Source organism: Kwoniella bestiolae, chromosome 3 (genome assembly GCF_000512585.2).
Source record: "Kwoniella bestiolae CBS 10118 chromosome 3, complete sequence".
Taxonomy (NCBI): domain Eukaryota; kingdom Fungi; phylum Basidiomycota; class Tremellomycetes; order Tremellales; family Cryptococcaceae; genus Kwoniella; species Kwoniella bestiolae.
In genome coordinates this window covers 1,569,646-1,587,141 of record NC_089243.1, presented here as the reverse complement: position 1 = coordinate 1,587,141, position 17,496 = coordinate 1,569,646, and the positions used below count along the sequence as shown (strand labels likewise).

Genomic DNA, 17,496 nt, shown 5'->3' with positions numbered 1-17,496 from the left:
AATAGGTAAACGCATGGCTGGCTGACCTTGTGAAAACGTTCCTTTTGCATTTCTCATGCCACCTAAAACGTAGTCGCCATTCAGCTACATACACAAAGGCATCAAGCTGCTGCTAGCTAGAAGTACACTACAAGCTACACTGAATTCTAGCTGACCAGTTGTCAACGACAGATACTGATGCAAGTCGTCCCAATGGTTTACAGTATAAGCGATCAGAATTTTCTCGCTCTTCTCCACAACCTACTTCTTCCTCTTCTTCGCACTCCCTCCTCCCTCCTCATCCCCCCCACCAAACATAGCCATAATCTTCTTCCGTTCCCTCGCAGAGTTCGCATCGACATACCGAACCTGTACGCTCTCCTCTGCTGCTGCCCCCGATTCTCCACCAGTCATACAAACATCTCCATCTGTATCTACCGGTGTACCATCAGCTCCCATATACGAGATATCAGCATCGTGTGGTGGAGGTGAGGGGGGAGCAGAGAATCTAGATGCGGCTGGTGAGACGCTGGTGAGGGGTGACCGGGTGTTCTGCGATCGTAATTTGAAATCAGCATCAAATTTCCAAAAATCCAATTCAGATCCGCGTATATCCCATCAAGTGACAATGGATCATCTCGTTGACAATGCACATGCACACAAGGAACGACCGTACCAGATGAGAACTAACCTTGATCCTCGCACTGGGTCTAGCCCTTCTGACCAACCTCCCCTTCCCGCCCTGGACATTCGAATCCTTCTCAGCCAACTGTCTCAGCGCCTCAGTCATACTCCCACCTCCACCTCCTGAAGAAGCCTTGATAGGACTCAAACTACTCATCGAAGCTGCTCTCTCACCCAATACAGATCCCACACCCGCACCGCTATTTTCAGATCTGCCCAATTGTTGTTGGAGAGGGAGAGATTCGTTAGGTACAGGTGCGGAAGAGAATCTTGATAATTTCTCCTTCTCTTTCTCCTTATCCTGATCGGTGTTCACAATCGACGAAGCGGAATTCAGTATCCTCTCGGTCTCCTGCTTTGGCGGTGAGAGAACATTCTCCACCGTCTTGGTCCCATTCATCCCTATCGACAATGTTGATGTTGAGGGATCATCGATATGCGTAGGAGAAGGTTTGAGCATCCTTGAAGGGGATACTCCGATCTGTGATGTAGAAGGTTTGTGGTTGGCGGAAGAAGGTCGTAAGGCGAAATCACCATTATCAGGTAGATCAGACATCGTAGATAGGTTGGCAGTAAGATCACTTGTCCGAGTCTTGTCCAATGCCTTGGTTATGGCTATAGATGTGTTTTATCAGCTTTTAGCAGATTCGTATCGATGGGTGTTTGATGCTTAGCTGACAAAGTGAACATACCTGGAGCGATTAGTATCTGTCTATGCTCTTCCTCCGGTTCTATCTGACCCGACCGTCCCATAGCTACAAGCCATGACTCGTGCATCACTGTCACTCCCCATTCTCTGGCTTTTTCAACCTTCTGTCCAGTCGTAGCTACCGATATGAGATGGGTCGTCTGGCGATTCAGTTTGATAGACAGTTGTCCCCCTACCGGTTGAAGTTATGAGCTAAGTCACACAATGACAACTGGATTGTCCGCCAGCTCACCTATCGCTCTGAGCAACCTCCGCATGTATACGTTGTTCTCAGCTGAGAATCCAGAAAGATGGACATTGAACTTTGATGCACCTGTTCATTCATCTCAATCAGCATTGTTCAATTTCAGGGGATGTGACGTACCAGGTATAGGCATAGTAGCAGGCAGCGGTCTGAATACAATATGCTTATCTGGCGATAACAGCCTTTCCTCGAAACAACACCCCTCAACCCAGCACTCTGTAATTACAGTCGTACCTTGATCGTTCTCGCTCAGCTCAGGCCGTATATCCGAGCACCTACAAGGTTCATCAGCCCCACAGTCCTACGGCTCACTGGGTCAAAGAAGAGTCAGATAAAGCGGGGCCCAAACTTACAGTCTAACGATAATGTAATCCACCCTCTCCCCCTCTCTTCGCTTCTCATCCGTCACCAATATCCCACCATGCTCTTTCAGAGCATTTTCCAAACCGTCGGCTTGTTCTCTTATCACATGACTGAACTTGATCCCCTCGAAGAACCTCTTCGGCGTATCGGAAGGTCCCGCTTTATCTTCGTCTGCGTCTATCTGATCTTTAACAGATGAAGTAGGGGGTATTGACGAGGTCCTCTCCGAAGTTAGTGCGACCTTGCTAGGCGGAGGTGGAGCAGGGGTAGCGAATGAAGTTGATCGTGAGGCATGGAGTAATGAGGGTTTACGATCGAGTTCAGGTTTTGCTTCTTCAGGTTTATGTGGCGATACAGATCGTTTGGTGGGGACGTCTTTGCTTGAAGTAGGTTTAACGCCTGTTGTAGATACTAACTCCGTCACCAGGGTGCTGATAGATTCTCGTTTCCGTTTACGTATTACTGCTGGTTCGTTGTTGTCTACCGCTTCGGTTCCTGCTACCACTTCTGCAGGTTTCTTATCTGTTGGTAGATGAACTCTACCATTGAACACGTCCTCTGTGTACAGTGATATAGGTCAGCGGACATCCAATTTGAGGACAGTCTCGAGCACAATGAGGAAAGGGGGAAATTGATCGTTCGAAGAGAAAGCTTAGACATACCAGCAACCACCTTCCCCCCTCTTCTAGCTTTTCTAGCATCATACCAATCCTCCTTCCACCTCCCATTGTACGCGACGCAATCCCATATCCACTCCTCATAAACAATCTTCATCTCCTCTTCGTCCGTCCTCACACCTTTCCGCTTTCGAGCTTCCAACTCTGCTATTTCCCTCAAAGCCCATTTAACCTTTTCGGAAGAACGGGGTTCGTTGGTCGGTTTGGCTGATATCAGGTGTGTACACGTTCGATCGAGGTCTTTGGAGTATTTGCCGCCGTATTGCTCGATGTACTTGATCAGCTGTTTACGACGGTCCACTATCAGATTTCATCATATGAGCATTAGCAATTCTGTGTGATCTGGTCGGTGTGTGGTGCCGATAAAGGGAAGACGTACAAGGTTCGATACCCGACATGGCGATCTTCAGTCCCACAAAAGGTAATAGCCTATGTTCCTCGTGGTCTGCTTCGTTATCCAATTCATCCCCATTCAACCATTGTGAATGAGCATCTTCAATCCATGAGGGCAGCATTATTGGTAAATTATGTTCGACCGCATACTACGCAGGATATCAGCTTATAGGTTGTACGATTTCTGTAGCTGATACAAACCAAATACTTTGGCGAGCCATAGCCCACAGCTACGACATGGGTGACATGTATCGTCAGAGCATTCTCGACCGTCGCTCCCAATTCTTTGGCTAATGCTGATAATGCGGGCTACATTTATCGAGTATCATTCAGCTATATGACCACCGGAATGACTGCGTCTCGATGGAATAGCTGGACCTACCTTATTCTCTACACCTGTAAAAGTGATGGTAATCCCTTTCCAGGGTTTCGAGTTCCTCCTCAACGCAGCCGTACTACTCTCTTCGTCTACTCACATCCAAAACGTAAGCTCGATACCCATGACCTGAAGCGGGGACGAACAGCTTACCTTCCGCATGAGCCATGGCTCGCCGCAATATCTCCTCATCATGCTTGTTGATTGGCGAGGCCTCTTTGGCCTTTCGAGATGATCCGGCGGGAGCGGGTCGAAGTTTGACTTGTGGGACTTTGGTGGATAGATGACCGCGTCGGTTCATCTTGGAAGTTGGGGTTTGGGTTGTTCGTGTGACCAAGAAATGGTATTACTGTTGTTTGTTACGCCTTTTGTGAGTATGCTCGAGGTGCGTGTTATCGTTCGATTGTTCGACTGTTGGCCAGACAAAAAGTGATCAGTTGAGATGCGATGGATGTTGATGATTTGCTATATACAAGAAGGAGAGAAAGGGAGAGTGAGAATGAGTAAAGAGAGTCGTCAAATAGTTAGAAACGCGAGATTACCAAATAGACGAAAACATTGGACAGAGTATGAGTACGCACGGACGCGTCAAACAGTACCAGCAATAGCACGTGCCTCAAATTTGACCCCGTCTTCGCTGAGAATGGTGATGTCAATCGTCAGTAGACCGACCACCAGGTCAAGACAAGAGAAGAAAGGAGAAATACCATTTGTGTCACTTACTCTACGACATCCTTCTACTCTTATTCGAACAATCCCAGCTGAGAATCAGATAAAACGAAAGCATGGCATCACTCTCACAAGCAATCCTCCGACCCTGCTCATCCCGCTTCGCAGTTTCCCTCCTCCACCGACCGTTCTCAACCACTCTCTCGAGGAGAGAACAGAAAGCCGCTCAGCCTCAGACACCAGCTACCGATTCCATAGAGCTGGGAGCTGTCAGTCTTCTCAGCTGCTTCTCTATCTTCTATATCAACCAAGTAGCTGATCAAACTGACTAATAGCCCGTAACGTATATATCGGAAAGTCATAATCCATGGTTCAACCTCTCATACGAAGATTGGTAAGCTATCGCTTTACTCGATAAGAACATAGCTTACAAGCTCTCATTAGGTTACTGAGGAATACACCGCATGATCAGCCTGTTTTGTTTTTGTATCGTAATTTCCCTTGTGTGGTGATAGGACGTAATCAAGTGAGTGATTTACCCCATCTTTCTACTTCGTTCCTAATCCTGCAGAGTGGGGGAAGCTGATATATTGAGCGGTAATAGAATCCATGGAAAGAAACTACCCCCCATAAGCTAAGAGAAGCTGGTATACCATTAGTACGACGTAGATCAGGTGGAGGAACGGTGTTTCACGTTAGCTTCCAATAACGCCTCATCCAAAAGGATAAAGTGAAGCTGATTCGGAAAGTAGGATATGGGAAATACGAACTTCTCAATAATCTTACCTCGTCTACTATTCACCCGAGCGCACGGTGCAGAGCTAGTATCCAGAGCTATAAGGGACAGGCTGGGGATAAAGGAATGCACGGTTAATGAGAGGAATGATGTGATTATCAGAGATGGGGAGAAGGAGTATAAGATGAGTTTTATTTCTCTTATATCTGTATGTAGACCAGGACCGAATCTGATGTTGTTCGACGACGACACGTCTCAGGCTCAGCCTACAAGATAATCCAACATCGAGCGTATCATCATGGTACAATGTTGATCTCGTCCTCCTTGTCTGAGCTGGGGAGATCGTTGAAATCAAATTCGGTGAGCATAACATTGCCTTTCAGCTGGATCCTCACCCGATTCCGGCAGACCAGGATCAATAGCTGATATGAATGATGGATCTCAGCCAAATATGCAAACCAAATCTATCCTCTCTCACCGATCACCCGTAACTACCCTAAACCATTATCTCCCACCTCCCGCATCCAACCCAATCCACCACGACGACTTCGTACATGCAGTCACATCTGAATTTGCAAAAGTATACTCTAACAGTAGTAGTAAGAAGATGGAGACTAACGAAGTCAATCCTGATTGGGTCAAGGAATCAAAAGTATGGAAAGGGGTGGAAGAGCTGAAATCTTGGGAATGGCAATATGGGCAAACACCAGAATTCTCCAATGAGTTGGAAGGGAAGTTGAGCTTTGGTGATTTGGTGAGTAACGTTCACTATCACGAGGGATCTCTTCTGGACATATTGGACATCACACATCTTGTCCTTTGTGACTCTGTCGTTATGAACTGAGATCCAAACATCTTTCGATGTAGTACGTATAGCTGATATTGCCTTTATGTCCAGTCAACATCCCTCACAGCCCGTCACGCAATTATCACATCCATGACATTCCACCTCACTCCCTCATTACATGAGTCCACCGAGGAGACATCGCAGAAACAGGGGTTCCTAGATTCCTTGGCTTTGTCGTTGGTTGGACATCGGTATGAATCGCTTGATGGAGCTGAGGGGGCGTTGGGCCATCAGTGGGAGGATGAGAGGTGGAGGGAGATGGGGAATGAGGTTATTGGGTGGTTGAGGAGGGTCATGTGAGGCTTCGTGCGATCGGTTTGTTAAGGTATTGCTCTTTTGAGGAGATAGCTGAATCACTCGATGTCTCATTTAAGTGGGAAGAATGAAGTATAATGTATATAATGATAATGCATGAAACGCAATGATATGATCATGTCGACTACGTATACACTCGGGAGGAGAGCCAACGAAATGTTCGCCCCGTATCTGTCACGAAGACTATTGAGCTCTAGTTGCAGCGTGTCAACGAAGGGTGATATGATGGTATTCTGGGTCATCTCATCTTACTAGTCTGTCCGTTACCAGTAAACCATGGAGGTTAGTCTGGTAAGGAACAGAGTAGATGGGACGGTTGCACTTCCAGGTGAGGGGCGGAGCTGGAAGTGCGTTGTCTGTGACCGTAAACTTTGGAAAAGGTGATGGCGATCTCGCTTTGTGAGGTAGTATTTCAAGGTGTATACAGCACAGTGTATGACCATCTAATCTAATCTAATCTATTCATCGCTCATGATAATCGTAATGTACAACCTATATCCATGCCAATCAGCAGAACTCTTGTATTCCTCACAAAAACTCACAAATACATATCTTCCTTACCTAACCTACGCCCGGCCATTCAACATCCCCCCTATCCTCTCTATCCCCACCTTAAACCTCATACTATCCTTCAGCCACTCTCCCCTGATTTCCTCAGGATTGAGCGCGAACATCTTATTATCCGGTATACTAACGTTCCTTTTACTTCTTTCCGTCTTCCCGTCTGTGGATATTATGGGTTCTTGGTTCTCGATATACCTTGGGGAGAGCTTAGCTTGGAAGGAGGAAGGAAGGGATAGGAAGGGGTTGGAGGTGATGTTGAGGAGAAGGTTATGGATTGAACGGAATATCTGTGGTTGGTGGAAGGGATAGTGGTATCAGTACATATCTCCTCCATCGCTAAGCTCGCTCACCGCTACGATATCTGCATCTTTGATCATGGCATCCACCAGTGCTATTGAAAGAACCATGCGTATTTTCGTGGTGGTTTGGAATCCGTAGCTGTGAAATCGGAGATGATGTTTAACGGTTACACTTTTTATACAGCAGTGGGAGTTGGGTGGATCATATTGAGTTGAGCGCAAAGACAACTCACAAAGCCATATCTTCCATACAGAATAATAAACCCAAATACGATTCAGCAGGTTTAGTAGGTGAAGAAGTCATCACGACTGTCCCATCGTCCTCAGTCAGCTCAGGGGCACAATGACAATATCTTAAATCAAATACTTAGACATCACTCACTTCTTTCCTCTATGACATCCACGGCAGCATGACTCAGATGATAATGCCTCAGTTCATCCTCTGGCCCAGTGAACGAGTGGACGTATAGCGGTGAGTTTGAGGGTGAGAGGATGGTCAGGGAGGTGAGATGAAGCGGATTCGGGGCGCGTGTTTCCATGTCGTGCGGAGTGAGTGGTTGCCGTAGTCGATGAGTGATCAAGCGAGTCAATGTACCAATGATGAGAATGACATCGACAGTGAGAGATACAGATCCAGTTCAAGTAGTGCTCGTCCAGGAAATGGGCAATGGAGGTGAGTAAAGCTGTCCGATAATCGGATAAACGGTCGCGATGAGACCCCATTACAATTTACTTGAAACACATTAGAAAGTCCTGTAATCCTCGCTTGATACCTCATGGTAATGTTTCATTACGATTGTACCCCGCATTATCATACGTAACATGTGATTATTATCTATTATTTACCCCAATGTCTGCTTGTCAGTCTGTGCCAAAACAAAGGTCAATCAAACCTTTGTTTTCGTTCATCTATATATATATTTATCACCATTCTATCATTTCATTACTTGACCATCATATAATAGTCACCTGATCACTCACTACACAACAACACTCAATACACATGCAGAAAACAGCTACATAAGAATGATATCACGACGCATTCTCTACAACATTCTGTGAGGAGATCCCGAGGAAACGATCTTTGGGTGCGGTTTAGCTGTTTCGGTTGTGGTCTGGCCCAGGCTGGACGAGGTAGGATAGGACAGGATAGGATAGGGAGAGGCTATCCTCCTTTCCCTCTCTGCTAAGAATACACCCTCGCTGGTATTGTGAGTGTCCATCATTATCTTTCCCCATCATGCAGCATGCAACCGACTACCATGCTGATGGTACTCTTTGCTTGAGATCGCCACCAGTACCTCTACCTCACACCACTCTTTCAATATGCCTCGTCGGTTCCACCTACTCCGCCGTAATGCAGACTCATCCTCCACCCCATCCGAAGATAATGACGCCTCATCAAGAGTCAAGACTCGATTACATGCTTTGTTCACTCCTTCCACGACTCCGCCTATAAACGATAATGAGAAAGAAGCTGGACCCTCTTCGCCAACTCGATCACGGCGTGGTTCTCGAATTTCACACTCCAACAAGGAAGTACCAGAAGTGCACATAAAGATCGAACGTGATCAAGATCAAGATCATACATCGACGAGTCAAGGATTCATCAAATCCAAGACTTATCCTTTAGATCATGAACGCAGTAATAATAACAACCATCAGAATTTGGAGAGCACGGCGGAGAGTATCACTATACCGAAGACTAGACAGAGAGATGCGATAAAGGTTTTGATGGTAACTTGGAATATGGGTGATGCTTTGGTGAGTCAACCCATTTCAGCATAACAGGATAGGTCTAATATGTCATGTATCTGGCTGTTTTAGCCCAAAGGCGATCTCTCAGTATTATTCGGTCAAATTCCCCCTTATCAACCTGAATCGCCCACCGATGATATACCGAAACTACCTGTGGAGAATGCGCATCCATATCATATAGTGGTTGTTGCTGGACAAGAATGCCCCACGCTGAGTGGGGCACCTAGAGGTTTGGGTGGCGGGTTGGTGAAAGGAGTTACGCTGAGGCATAGGAAGGAGAAAGAGAAAGAGAAAGAGAAGGAAAAGGAAAAGGAAAAGGAAAAGGAAAAGGAGAAAGAAAAAGAAAAAGAGAAAGAGAAAGAGAAAGAGAAAGAGGGAGAAGATTGGGACATTGAAAAGGATAAAGCTAAAGACCATGATCAAGTAGAAGACAAGGAGAAACCCAACAAGAGCAAAGAAAAGGCAAGACCTGAATTCAAACTTAGGAAAGATACTCTCGATGTCGATAGAGATGATGCAGGATCCCGATCGGCAGACCAAGATGACTCGAGTGACGAGGATGTACCGAAAGATTCGTCTGACCAGAGATCAAGGGCCAACTCACCTATGACTCCTCATACACCGTTCCTACATCGGAATCAACCTGCCTCCAAAGGTTGGAGTCAGATGCTCGATGGTGAGTTAATCCTTGGTTCGCCATCTTCTTCGACCGCTAACTTGCTTCGTCATGGTATAGACTATTTTTGCGGTCCCAACGCAAGAACGGCGGATCCCATTCCCACATCCTACAATTCAACCTCGCCCGTACCTAGAGATACACCTTTCCTACCCCATCCACCACCTTCCGCCTTCCCGACTCACCCCTCATTACTTCGTTCAGCCTCTGCACCCATCACCCCAGTTACTGCGCCAATCACCATCCCTCCCAAACCAATCCTAAATGTACCAAATCTCCAATTATCCCCCTCGCCACTGGCAAGATCACGATCCTCGTTCGAATCTTCCTCTGCTTCTTCCTCTATAAGCGATATCGACGAGTCCGCCACCGAACAGTTACATAAGGACACAAATCCTTCTCCATCACATGCCGGTAAGAAGAGGATGCAGAGACCTGATATAATCATTCCGAACGATGAGATACAATCTACCAATCAGGGGAATGGAAGTTATGTGCATGTGGTCAAAGAGAGATTGTTGGGGATGTATCTGAGTGTGTATGTATATAAAGGGTGTGAAGATCTGATACAAGGTGAGCCGTCAGCTCCTCAAAGCCAACCCCAGCTCGGTGCGAATAGAGTCAGAAGCTGATCAGGACTCTCTCGATTCGTAGGACTGGATAAAGACCTTGTTACTGCTGGTCTGGCAGGCGGCAGAGTAGGCAATAAAGGTGGAATGTAAGCTGCCCTTCGATCATCGCCATTTCAAGACATTAGCTTACAAGCATTTTAACCAGCGGAATAAGCCTCAAGCTTGCCGATCATCGATTCTTGTTTGTCAACTCGCACCTTGCTGCTCATACCGGTCGAATGCATGCTCGATTATCGAATATAGCGAAGATCAAATCGGAGTTGAGGTTGGATTGCTTCTTGCCTAAAGATGATCCCAGAGCAGCTGCGGAAGGTGAGCTGGACCAAGCGAAAAGACATGGTCGTAGCTTACGTGAATAATTCAGATATAACGGATCGATTTGATACGGTATTTTGGTGTGGAGATCGTAAGTCCTACTCGGATATGCGATACTGGTTTGTTGTCAGCTGATAAGAGAGACATATAGTAAACTTCCGTCTTGAGCTTTCCCGTTTACACGCAGATTGGCTCATTGAGCAGAAGAGTGAGCAGGCTCTCGGAGCAGAACTTCAGAATGCTTGGCTGACATTTTAACTCTGCGTAGAATACTCCGAACTCCTCACGTGGGACCAGCTCAAGTTAGCTATGAAGGATCCGAATCTGAACCCCTTCCCAGGCTTTGAGGAGGGTCCAATCAATTTCCCTTGTACCTTCAAATACGATGTGAGTCATGATTGGTCGATCGAGTCGAGTAGAGTAGAACTGACAAGTCGTGACAATCTAGGTATGGAAGAGCGTCCGAGCCACCAATCGAGAGATACGGAAAACCTTAAAACGTCGCAAGTCATCTGCATCTGCCGCATCATTCGACATGAGCAGTAGTGTGAACGTATCCAAGAACCTCTCATACGTGCCTGAAGGTGATGCAATTGAGGAGATCGAGGGCGATGGAGATGATGTGGATCATTCCTTCGCGGATCAGCAATTGAAGCGGACGATTGGAAGTGATGATGAGATGACAGAAGCGGATTTCTCCAGAAGGTCTTTCGAGTCAAGTCGGTATACCTCTGGTGCAGGTACGGACATAGACGACGATTCCGATGATATGCCTATGACATACAAGAACCATCAACATCGACCATTCGAAGTTGCCTTGAAGGAGAAGACCAGGCATTTCCTAGGATTGGTCAAGATGGATGGTATACTCACGCCTCCATCTGGTAGGCGCCTAGGCAAACGAACAAGCGTGAAAAGGAAGATATCCGTCAGGAGGAGAAAAGATCACCAGGATAATTATTATATTGACGATTCGAGGAGAACGTCGATATCCAGTTTCGCCTCTCAACCCGATACTGATCGACCTTCCACGCCGACCGGATCAGATCGAGATAGGAGAGTGTCAACCTCATCCAGATTTGACGGCTCGAACGAGGACGCGCATGGTGTACCGTCTCCTTCGTCCAATGGACTAGCTCCTCCGAATTATGCCAATAGATCGGACAGTGGCTACTCGTCGTCTCCACCTAGGGATAAAGAACGCCCGCAGGTGTTCACTCGGAGGTTGAGTATTATGAAGAGGACTATGTCGAATAAATCTATTAGAGATGTTAATGCCGGTGAGGACGAGGATGAAGAGGAGGTTGTTGATGAGATTGATAGGAGGGAGGGGGTCTATGATACTTCCAAGAAACAGAGAGTGCCCAGTTGGGTAGGTCGCCATTCTTTCTTAAATTTCCTTTGATTCTTCGGGCTGTACCGGCTTCATGCTGATTGTCTTCTCCGACAGTGTGATCGTGTTCTATGGAAATCTCATATAACACCTGATCCCGAGGATGATCCCTCGCCACCTGAATCCATAGAACTGCATATTGACTCCCACACTCCATTCCACCGACTTTCAAATGCCCTGTCAAACCTTGGTGGACACCTCAAACTCCAGATGGGTCGAACGGCATCTATGGATCCTGGACCATCCGATCGCTTGAATTTACGAATGCGCACATCAGCTTCTCCCGACGCGAATGGGACTTCCACACCTCCCCGAAATCACACGGACACCTCGACTTCGGTATCTGTAGATAATGATAATGATATTTCGTTTGTGGCTTCACCACCTGATTCTCCGAATATATCACCGACAAACCACAATCTGGGTGGAGAAGGATTGATACCATTGCCCAGGAAGGCATCGCCCTTACGATCATCTACCTCGTCACCTACTAGAGAGGGCAAACATCATTTCTTCGTGAATAACTCGGCACCTCCGACAAGAAGTCCCACGAGGTTGATACCCTCCCTTGGGAACGGGATTGGGATGATCAGATCTGGAAGTGCACCTGGAGACTCAAGACCGAAATTACTTGACAGACCTGCTTCTGCCTCTGGAGTATTGCCCTCGTCGAATGGAATAATGGGTGGTACGAGCGGTAACCCCACACCGGAGAGAAGTCATAGCAACAAGATCACATTTGATTCCCCCATTTCGCCTACGGTGGATAGACTCAAGTTGCTGGATGGGAGCAGAGGTGAGAGGAAGAGGAGTAATTCCGATTCGGTGGGGATTGAAGGTATCAATGGCAGCAAGAACTCAGAGCAGAGGAAAGGAAGGATGAGTGATGGGAATACTCATAATCACGGCTCCAGACATGGATCACCAAATCACAGTCCAGATAAAAAATCTTCCTTGAGGATTTTCGATCATGATAAGAGGATACGCACCATTTCGAACTCTTCGCCTACCACCGCCAACGATCATAAACCACTTCGGAATCTCTTACATTCCTCGTCATCTTCGAACAATACCACCCACGATGGGAATACGATACATCGAACGACTACTATACATACTTCCACGCACCCCTCTGCACCTACCTCTGGAGGAGAGGACAGAGAGAGGGAAAGCGATAAGAATGGATTTATAAGGTTCCTTAAAGATTTGCCCGGATGGTTACATCGTTCGTCCTCTAACAACAATAATAATAATAATGAGGTGATGGTTACGATTGAACAACTTCCTGAGAAACGATGGAAAAGGGGGGAGGTAAGGTGTCTCCATTATGGAACTATTGATGATGCTGGGTGAGTCTGCGATTTCTCACTGTGGACGTAAAACGACGATGATATACATGCTGATGCTTGGGTGCGGGTTAGTATGCGACAACTTGAGGGGAGGTCGGATCATCGTCCTGCTATATTTGCTGGGGCGGTGTATGTGTGATTGGAGAATTAATGATATAGACAAGATTTTAGATGATAGATGGGATTTTCGAGGCGTTGGAATATGCTGATTCAAAATTTAATGTTTTTTTCGGACAATGGACGTTGGGTGTTTGCAGCCCTTGCCTTGCCCCGTATGGTAGATGCTAGATCTTAGATTTACACGACTTGTATAGATATTACTTTAAATTGAATGGAAATCAAACGCATGATCTTGCATATTATATATACCTTTTCATATCTATAACGATCTCAGATGATGACGATGATAATATGAATATAATGATTAATAGCTGATCTTCCGTCAGTGAGTGCAAAAAAGGTATAGATAGACATGATATGTATTGCATTAAAACATGAGATCATTAAGATGGATATACTACTAGATATATGCGAGAAGAGGAGAGGAGATAAACGATCAACAAAGTAGCTGCACCTGGAAAACAGGGACAAAGTAGCCAAGAAAGGGGTATATGTGTATATGTGTATGAGTGTATGTGTATGATATGATAGTAAGACTTGAATACTCGTTGCAGAGTGAATAGATAAAGAAAAGGGTAATGCAACAAATCGTTCGGTTCGTATCGTTATGGGATCGTAAAGAACCGTATAAGCTGACGTGAGATTAGATGAGGATCGTCGCTGATGGCGGAACCGGACGCAAGATTATCGCTTCAAATCAAATCAGTACTACAGTTTCATCTGATTAAAACCAATTCAACACTCACTCGTTGACTCTTAAACCCCTCAGGTTCATTCCCCCTCTCAGCACCATATGCCTCACTAACATCACCGAGCATCTCCACCTCCACTTCCACGCCTTTCGTACTCTTCCCCTTAATGGGAGAAGGCTTGAACGTCCTGATTTCCTCCTCGGTCGATCGATCATTTATCAAATTCGACAACTCCCTTCCCTTCTTCAAGCTCAGGGTACCACGCCCATCACCCACCAGCTTCTCCACTCTACCGACTCTTCGGTCGGTGTCAGTGTCATTTCGACGAGATCGTAGGGGACTTCCACCTGAGGTAGAAAGAGTCAACGCACGTATCTTCGATCGAGTGCGCGATGCAGGTGAATCGCTTGTTATGGGTGAATAATCTGGTGGTGGGGGGACATTCTCTTTATCATCTGCTATTACCTCTTTACGTCCTACTCTTACTGGCGTAGAGGTAGATTCGACGGTTATTCGATTACGCTTAGCAGGCGATTCAGAGGGATCGTCCGTCCTCACTATCGTCGTAGTTGATGTGGTCTTGGTAGATGTAGTAGGTGCCGTGATTGGTAGTGGAGAGAGGAGGTCACGAGATCGTTTGATAGGTTGAGAAGGAGCTAGAGGGGTTGGTGCGGATTTACGTGAGGGACCGACCGAAGTTTTGGTGGTCGATCTGGAGGACGTGAGCTGGATGGAAGAGGAAGAGGCGTTCTCATCTTGGAATACTGATGTATACGATTTGACACGAGGTTGATTGGTCTTGGATTTTAATGGGATATCAGAGGTTGACTTGACTTGTTTAATGGTATTTTCAGAGGAATCTTCATATACAAGCTTGGATCTTGGCTTTGACGCCTCGCTGGATTTACCTTTTACGCTTGATGTGCTTGAGATAGACCGATCAATCGCTTTGGGCTGTAATGACCCTAAAGCTTTTCTCGAGCCATTACCCGATGAAGAGGTCTTCTTGGAAGGTGATTTGGGTAGAGGGTTCGCTTTGGTGGAGAGGGATGATGAGGAGGATGACGCCGAGGCAGGTCGGTCGGGTGTATCTGCGTAGATTGCGAAGAGAGTTCCCTTCTTTTTGGTGACTGGCATGGTGGGGGGCTGACTATGGGCTACTGGATCGTAGGAAAAGAAGGTCGAGGGGAAGAATCAAAATTGATGAGGTTGAATAATCAGAAAGTTCGGCGTTGGCCTAGTGAGTGATGTTATGATATGATTAATTTTCGAAAGAGTATGATATATGATGTTTGTCAGAGATAGAGGTGGAGAGATCAACAAGATTTGTGGATCAGCCTCTTAGGGTCCAGCTGTACGAGTACGAGTTGTACACTTGTACACTGTGTATCTCGTGTTTCTATACGTTTGATCTGAATGAGAATGTAACAACATGAAATGAAACATCGAACATTTCTTCACCCACACTCACAATCACACTCACACTTGCACCCTATGCAAAGTCACAAGTCACATATAGTGTAGCATATGCACGTGGACAGCGCATGGTGTCAAAAGTAAACAACACGGTCAAGGCACGGATCAAGCAATGTTCATCGTGTATCGAATAAAATCAGGCGCCAAGGTAATTCTGGAAATACCGCATAACGCCGTGGGGAAAGGCAATGATGTGGCATTGGTGTGTGAAGTAGACCAAGTGATAAGGAGAGCTAGTGTGTGGTCCAGCCCCGTGGGGTGATAAGGAGGAGTGAGAGGAGCTGATTACAGTGGGATCATCGGACCGTATCTTCCGTACAACAACATGGGAAAACCAGATATCCACCAAAGTTACTTGCTCAAGACATACTAACTACTTGACATCGTTAACAACTATATCAGATAAACCTAGGTCGTCCACACTCAACACATCATTGATCAGCCCAACAGCGATGTCAGCCCCAGCTCCAGCCCAGAACCAACGAGTAATCCTCATAACAGGCGCATCAGCCGGAATAGGTCGATCAACCTCCGTCCACCTATCCAACATCTTCCCCTCGGAAACTCACCCAGAACAGCTGGTCTTGGTGCTTGTAGGAAGACGACAGGCGGAATTAGAAGCCACTGGTCAATTGCTGAGACCTGGTACTGTCGTGGAGGTCGCTGCGGGAGATGCGACGAATGAGGAGTTTGTAAATTCGCTGGAAAAGACTATTCAAGAGAAGTATGGGAGGTTGGATCTGATTTTCAACGTGGGCTATATTCACCGTGGGATATTCTGTAAGGTCAATTCTACTAACATTTTGTGTTGTTCATCCATCGTATACATAGAACGCAGGTGTAAATTACAAATCGGATGGAGAGTTTGAAGATCAAGATATGAGCTTGTTCAGACAGGTGCTAGATATAAATGTCATGTCGGCTGTTCTGGTGAGTTCGTGCTCTGAATTGCGGTGCTCGCTATTTATTTTAACGTAATTTGGCCTGCAGTTCACTAAACTCGCTTTCAACATTATGAAATCGCAATCCCCCCAAGGAGGTAGGATCATCAATAACGGAAGTATCTCAGCTACTGCACCTCGACCAAGTGAGTAGATTCTTCAGGGCAGTGCAGAGTGGAGACTTTGCGTGGATATCTTTCAACTTGCTTTGTTCTTCCACCTCCCTTTCACTCGCATCGGACTCTTTTGGTTCGCCCTGCCTCTTCCGCCTGTCCCCTTCCTCCCCTCTCTCCCCTCCCTCCCCGTCTCCGCCTTCTTATCCTGTTCCGCCTCGTTCGTCCTGTCAATTCCTTTTACCCCTCCTCTCCGCCCGCATCCATTTTCTTCTTTCTACAAGATCATGCTATAAACTGCTCTCTGTGTAGCCCTTACATAAGCTAACCCGCATCAACAGATAACACCTCCTACACTATCTCCAAACACGCCATAACGGGCCTAACCCGCTCGACCTCCCTCGACGGACGTAAATACAACATCACCTGCTCGCAGATCGATATTGGGAATGCATCTACTGCGATGGGATCGTACGTTTCTTCCGGATCATTACAGGCAGACGGCTCGATCAAGAAAGAACCGATGATGAGCGTTGAGAATGTCGCTAAGACTGTGGGATTCATCGCGGGTTTGGGTAAGGAGGTAGACATCTTGAGTTTGGAGATCATGTGAGTTCAGGTCGCACTTTGCACGTTACGAGGTACACCTTGCGTGTGGGGAGAGAAAGAAGAAGAGATAAGAAGGCGATGCTGACGTTTGGCTTGATGATATAGTGCATCTGGTATGCCCTTCGTTGGCAGAGGTTAGGGATCTTCCAGAGATTCACTCGCGACCGTAGATAGCAACGAAATTTTGGTATTATTTTGGACGTTTGTAAAGTTGCTTGACATATGCACCGCAATTGGACGACTGTTACCTGACAGGTTAACCGGTGTTGTTGTCCGCGATGGGAATCCAAGCCTTGCACATAGAGCATCCTCCAACATGTACAGTCCAGATTCTTTGCGCCGAATATTACACATTCCGGAGTGAGCAGGAAGGTGAGACCACTCAACACCTACCTGGTTCATCTATTCAGCAGGTAGTGAGTGTATGATAATGGTTGTCACCCTATGTCTCGGAAAAGTCCTATTCCCGCTGGATAGACCCGATTTTCCTAATAACGTTAAGGGTTCATTTGTAATCGGGTGGCATAGCACATCAACAACTGATTAGACTTATGACTTATCTCGTAA

At 46.5% G+C, this 17,496-nt stretch overlaps 6 protein-coding genes across 6 annotated transcripts; 3 read left to right on the top strand and 3 right to left on the bottom strand.

The window, feature by feature from the left end:
• Positions 1 to 240: 240 nt before the first annotated feature.
• On the bottom strand, positions 241 to 3,726 carry I302_105264 (uncharacterized protein; the record flags this gene model as incomplete). The annotated part of the gene is made up of 11 exons (XM_019195130.1): positions 241 to 531; positions 671 to 1,278; positions 1,356 to 1,544; positions 1,605 to 1,685; positions 1,737 to 1,891; positions 1,970 to 2,537; positions 2,642 to 2,956; positions 3,036 to 3,198; positions 3,251 to 3,358; positions 3,432 to 3,517; positions 3,579 to 3,726. 11 exons carry the CDS (start codon positions 3,724 to 3,726, stop codon positions 241 to 243), a joined length of 2,712 nt encoding a protein of 903 aa, XP_019042843.1.
• Positions 3,727 to 4,210: 484 nt separating this feature from the next.
• I302_105263 (uncharacterized protein) lies at positions 4,211 to 5,977 on the top strand (the record flags this gene model as incomplete). The annotated part of the gene is made up of 8 exons (XM_065870050.1): positions 4,211 to 4,363; positions 4,430 to 4,488; positions 4,539 to 4,620; positions 4,699 to 4,788; positions 4,847 to 5,018; positions 5,090 to 5,190; positions 5,276 to 5,584; positions 5,729 to 5,977. The coding sequence occupies 8 exons, from the start codon at positions 4,211 to 4,213 to the stop codon at positions 5,975 to 5,977; spliced, it is 1,215 nt and encodes a 404-aa protein (XP_065726122.1).
• A 581-nt stretch (positions 5,978 to 6,558) lies between these two features.
• I302_105262 (uncharacterized protein) lies at positions 6,559 to 7,394 on the bottom strand (the record flags this gene model as incomplete). The annotated part of the gene is made up of 4 exons (XM_019195128.1): positions 6,559 to 6,843; positions 6,907 to 6,994; positions 7,089 to 7,164; positions 7,238 to 7,394. 4 exons carry the CDS (start codon positions 7,392 to 7,394, stop codon positions 6,559 to 6,561), a joined length of 606 nt encoding a protein of 201 aa, XP_019042841.1.
• Positions 7,395 to 8,181: 787 nt separating this feature from the next.
• Positions 8,182 to 13,117, top strand: I302_105261 (uncharacterized protein; the record flags this gene model as incomplete). The annotated part of the gene is made up of 12 exons (XM_019195127.1): positions 8,182 to 8,619; positions 8,683 to 9,036; positions 9,199 to 9,289; positions 9,350 to 9,862; positions 9,944 to 10,007; positions 10,067 to 10,233; positions 10,286 to 10,327; positions 10,388 to 10,444; positions 10,505 to 10,623; positions 10,685 to 11,608; positions 11,687 to 12,978; positions 13,051 to 13,117. The coding sequence occupies 12 exons, from the start codon at positions 8,182 to 8,184 to the stop codon at positions 13,115 to 13,117; spliced, it is 4,128 nt and encodes a 1,375-aa protein (XP_019042840.1).
• Positions 13,118 to 13,814: 697 nt separating this feature from the next.
• Positions 13,815 to 14,927, bottom strand: I302_105260 (uncharacterized protein; the record flags this gene model as incomplete). Its single annotated transcript, XM_019195126.1, has 1 exon — positions 13,815 to 14,927. One exon carries the CDS (start codon positions 14,925 to 14,927, stop codon positions 13,815 to 13,817), a length of 1,113 nt encoding a protein of 370 aa, XP_019042839.1.
• Positions 14,928 to 15,718: 791 nt separating this feature from the next.
• On the top strand, positions 15,719 to 17,068 carry I302_105259 (uncharacterized protein; the record flags this gene model as incomplete). The annotated part of the gene is made up of 5 exons (XM_019195125.1): positions 15,719 to 16,018; positions 16,098 to 16,196; positions 16,257 to 16,353; positions 16,662 to 16,929; positions 17,035 to 17,068. The coding sequence occupies 5 exons, from the start codon at positions 15,719 to 15,721 to the stop codon at positions 17,066 to 17,068; spliced, it is 798 nt and encodes a 265-aa protein (XP_019042838.1).
• Between the last annotated feature and the right edge of the window lie 428 nt (positions 17,069 to 17,496).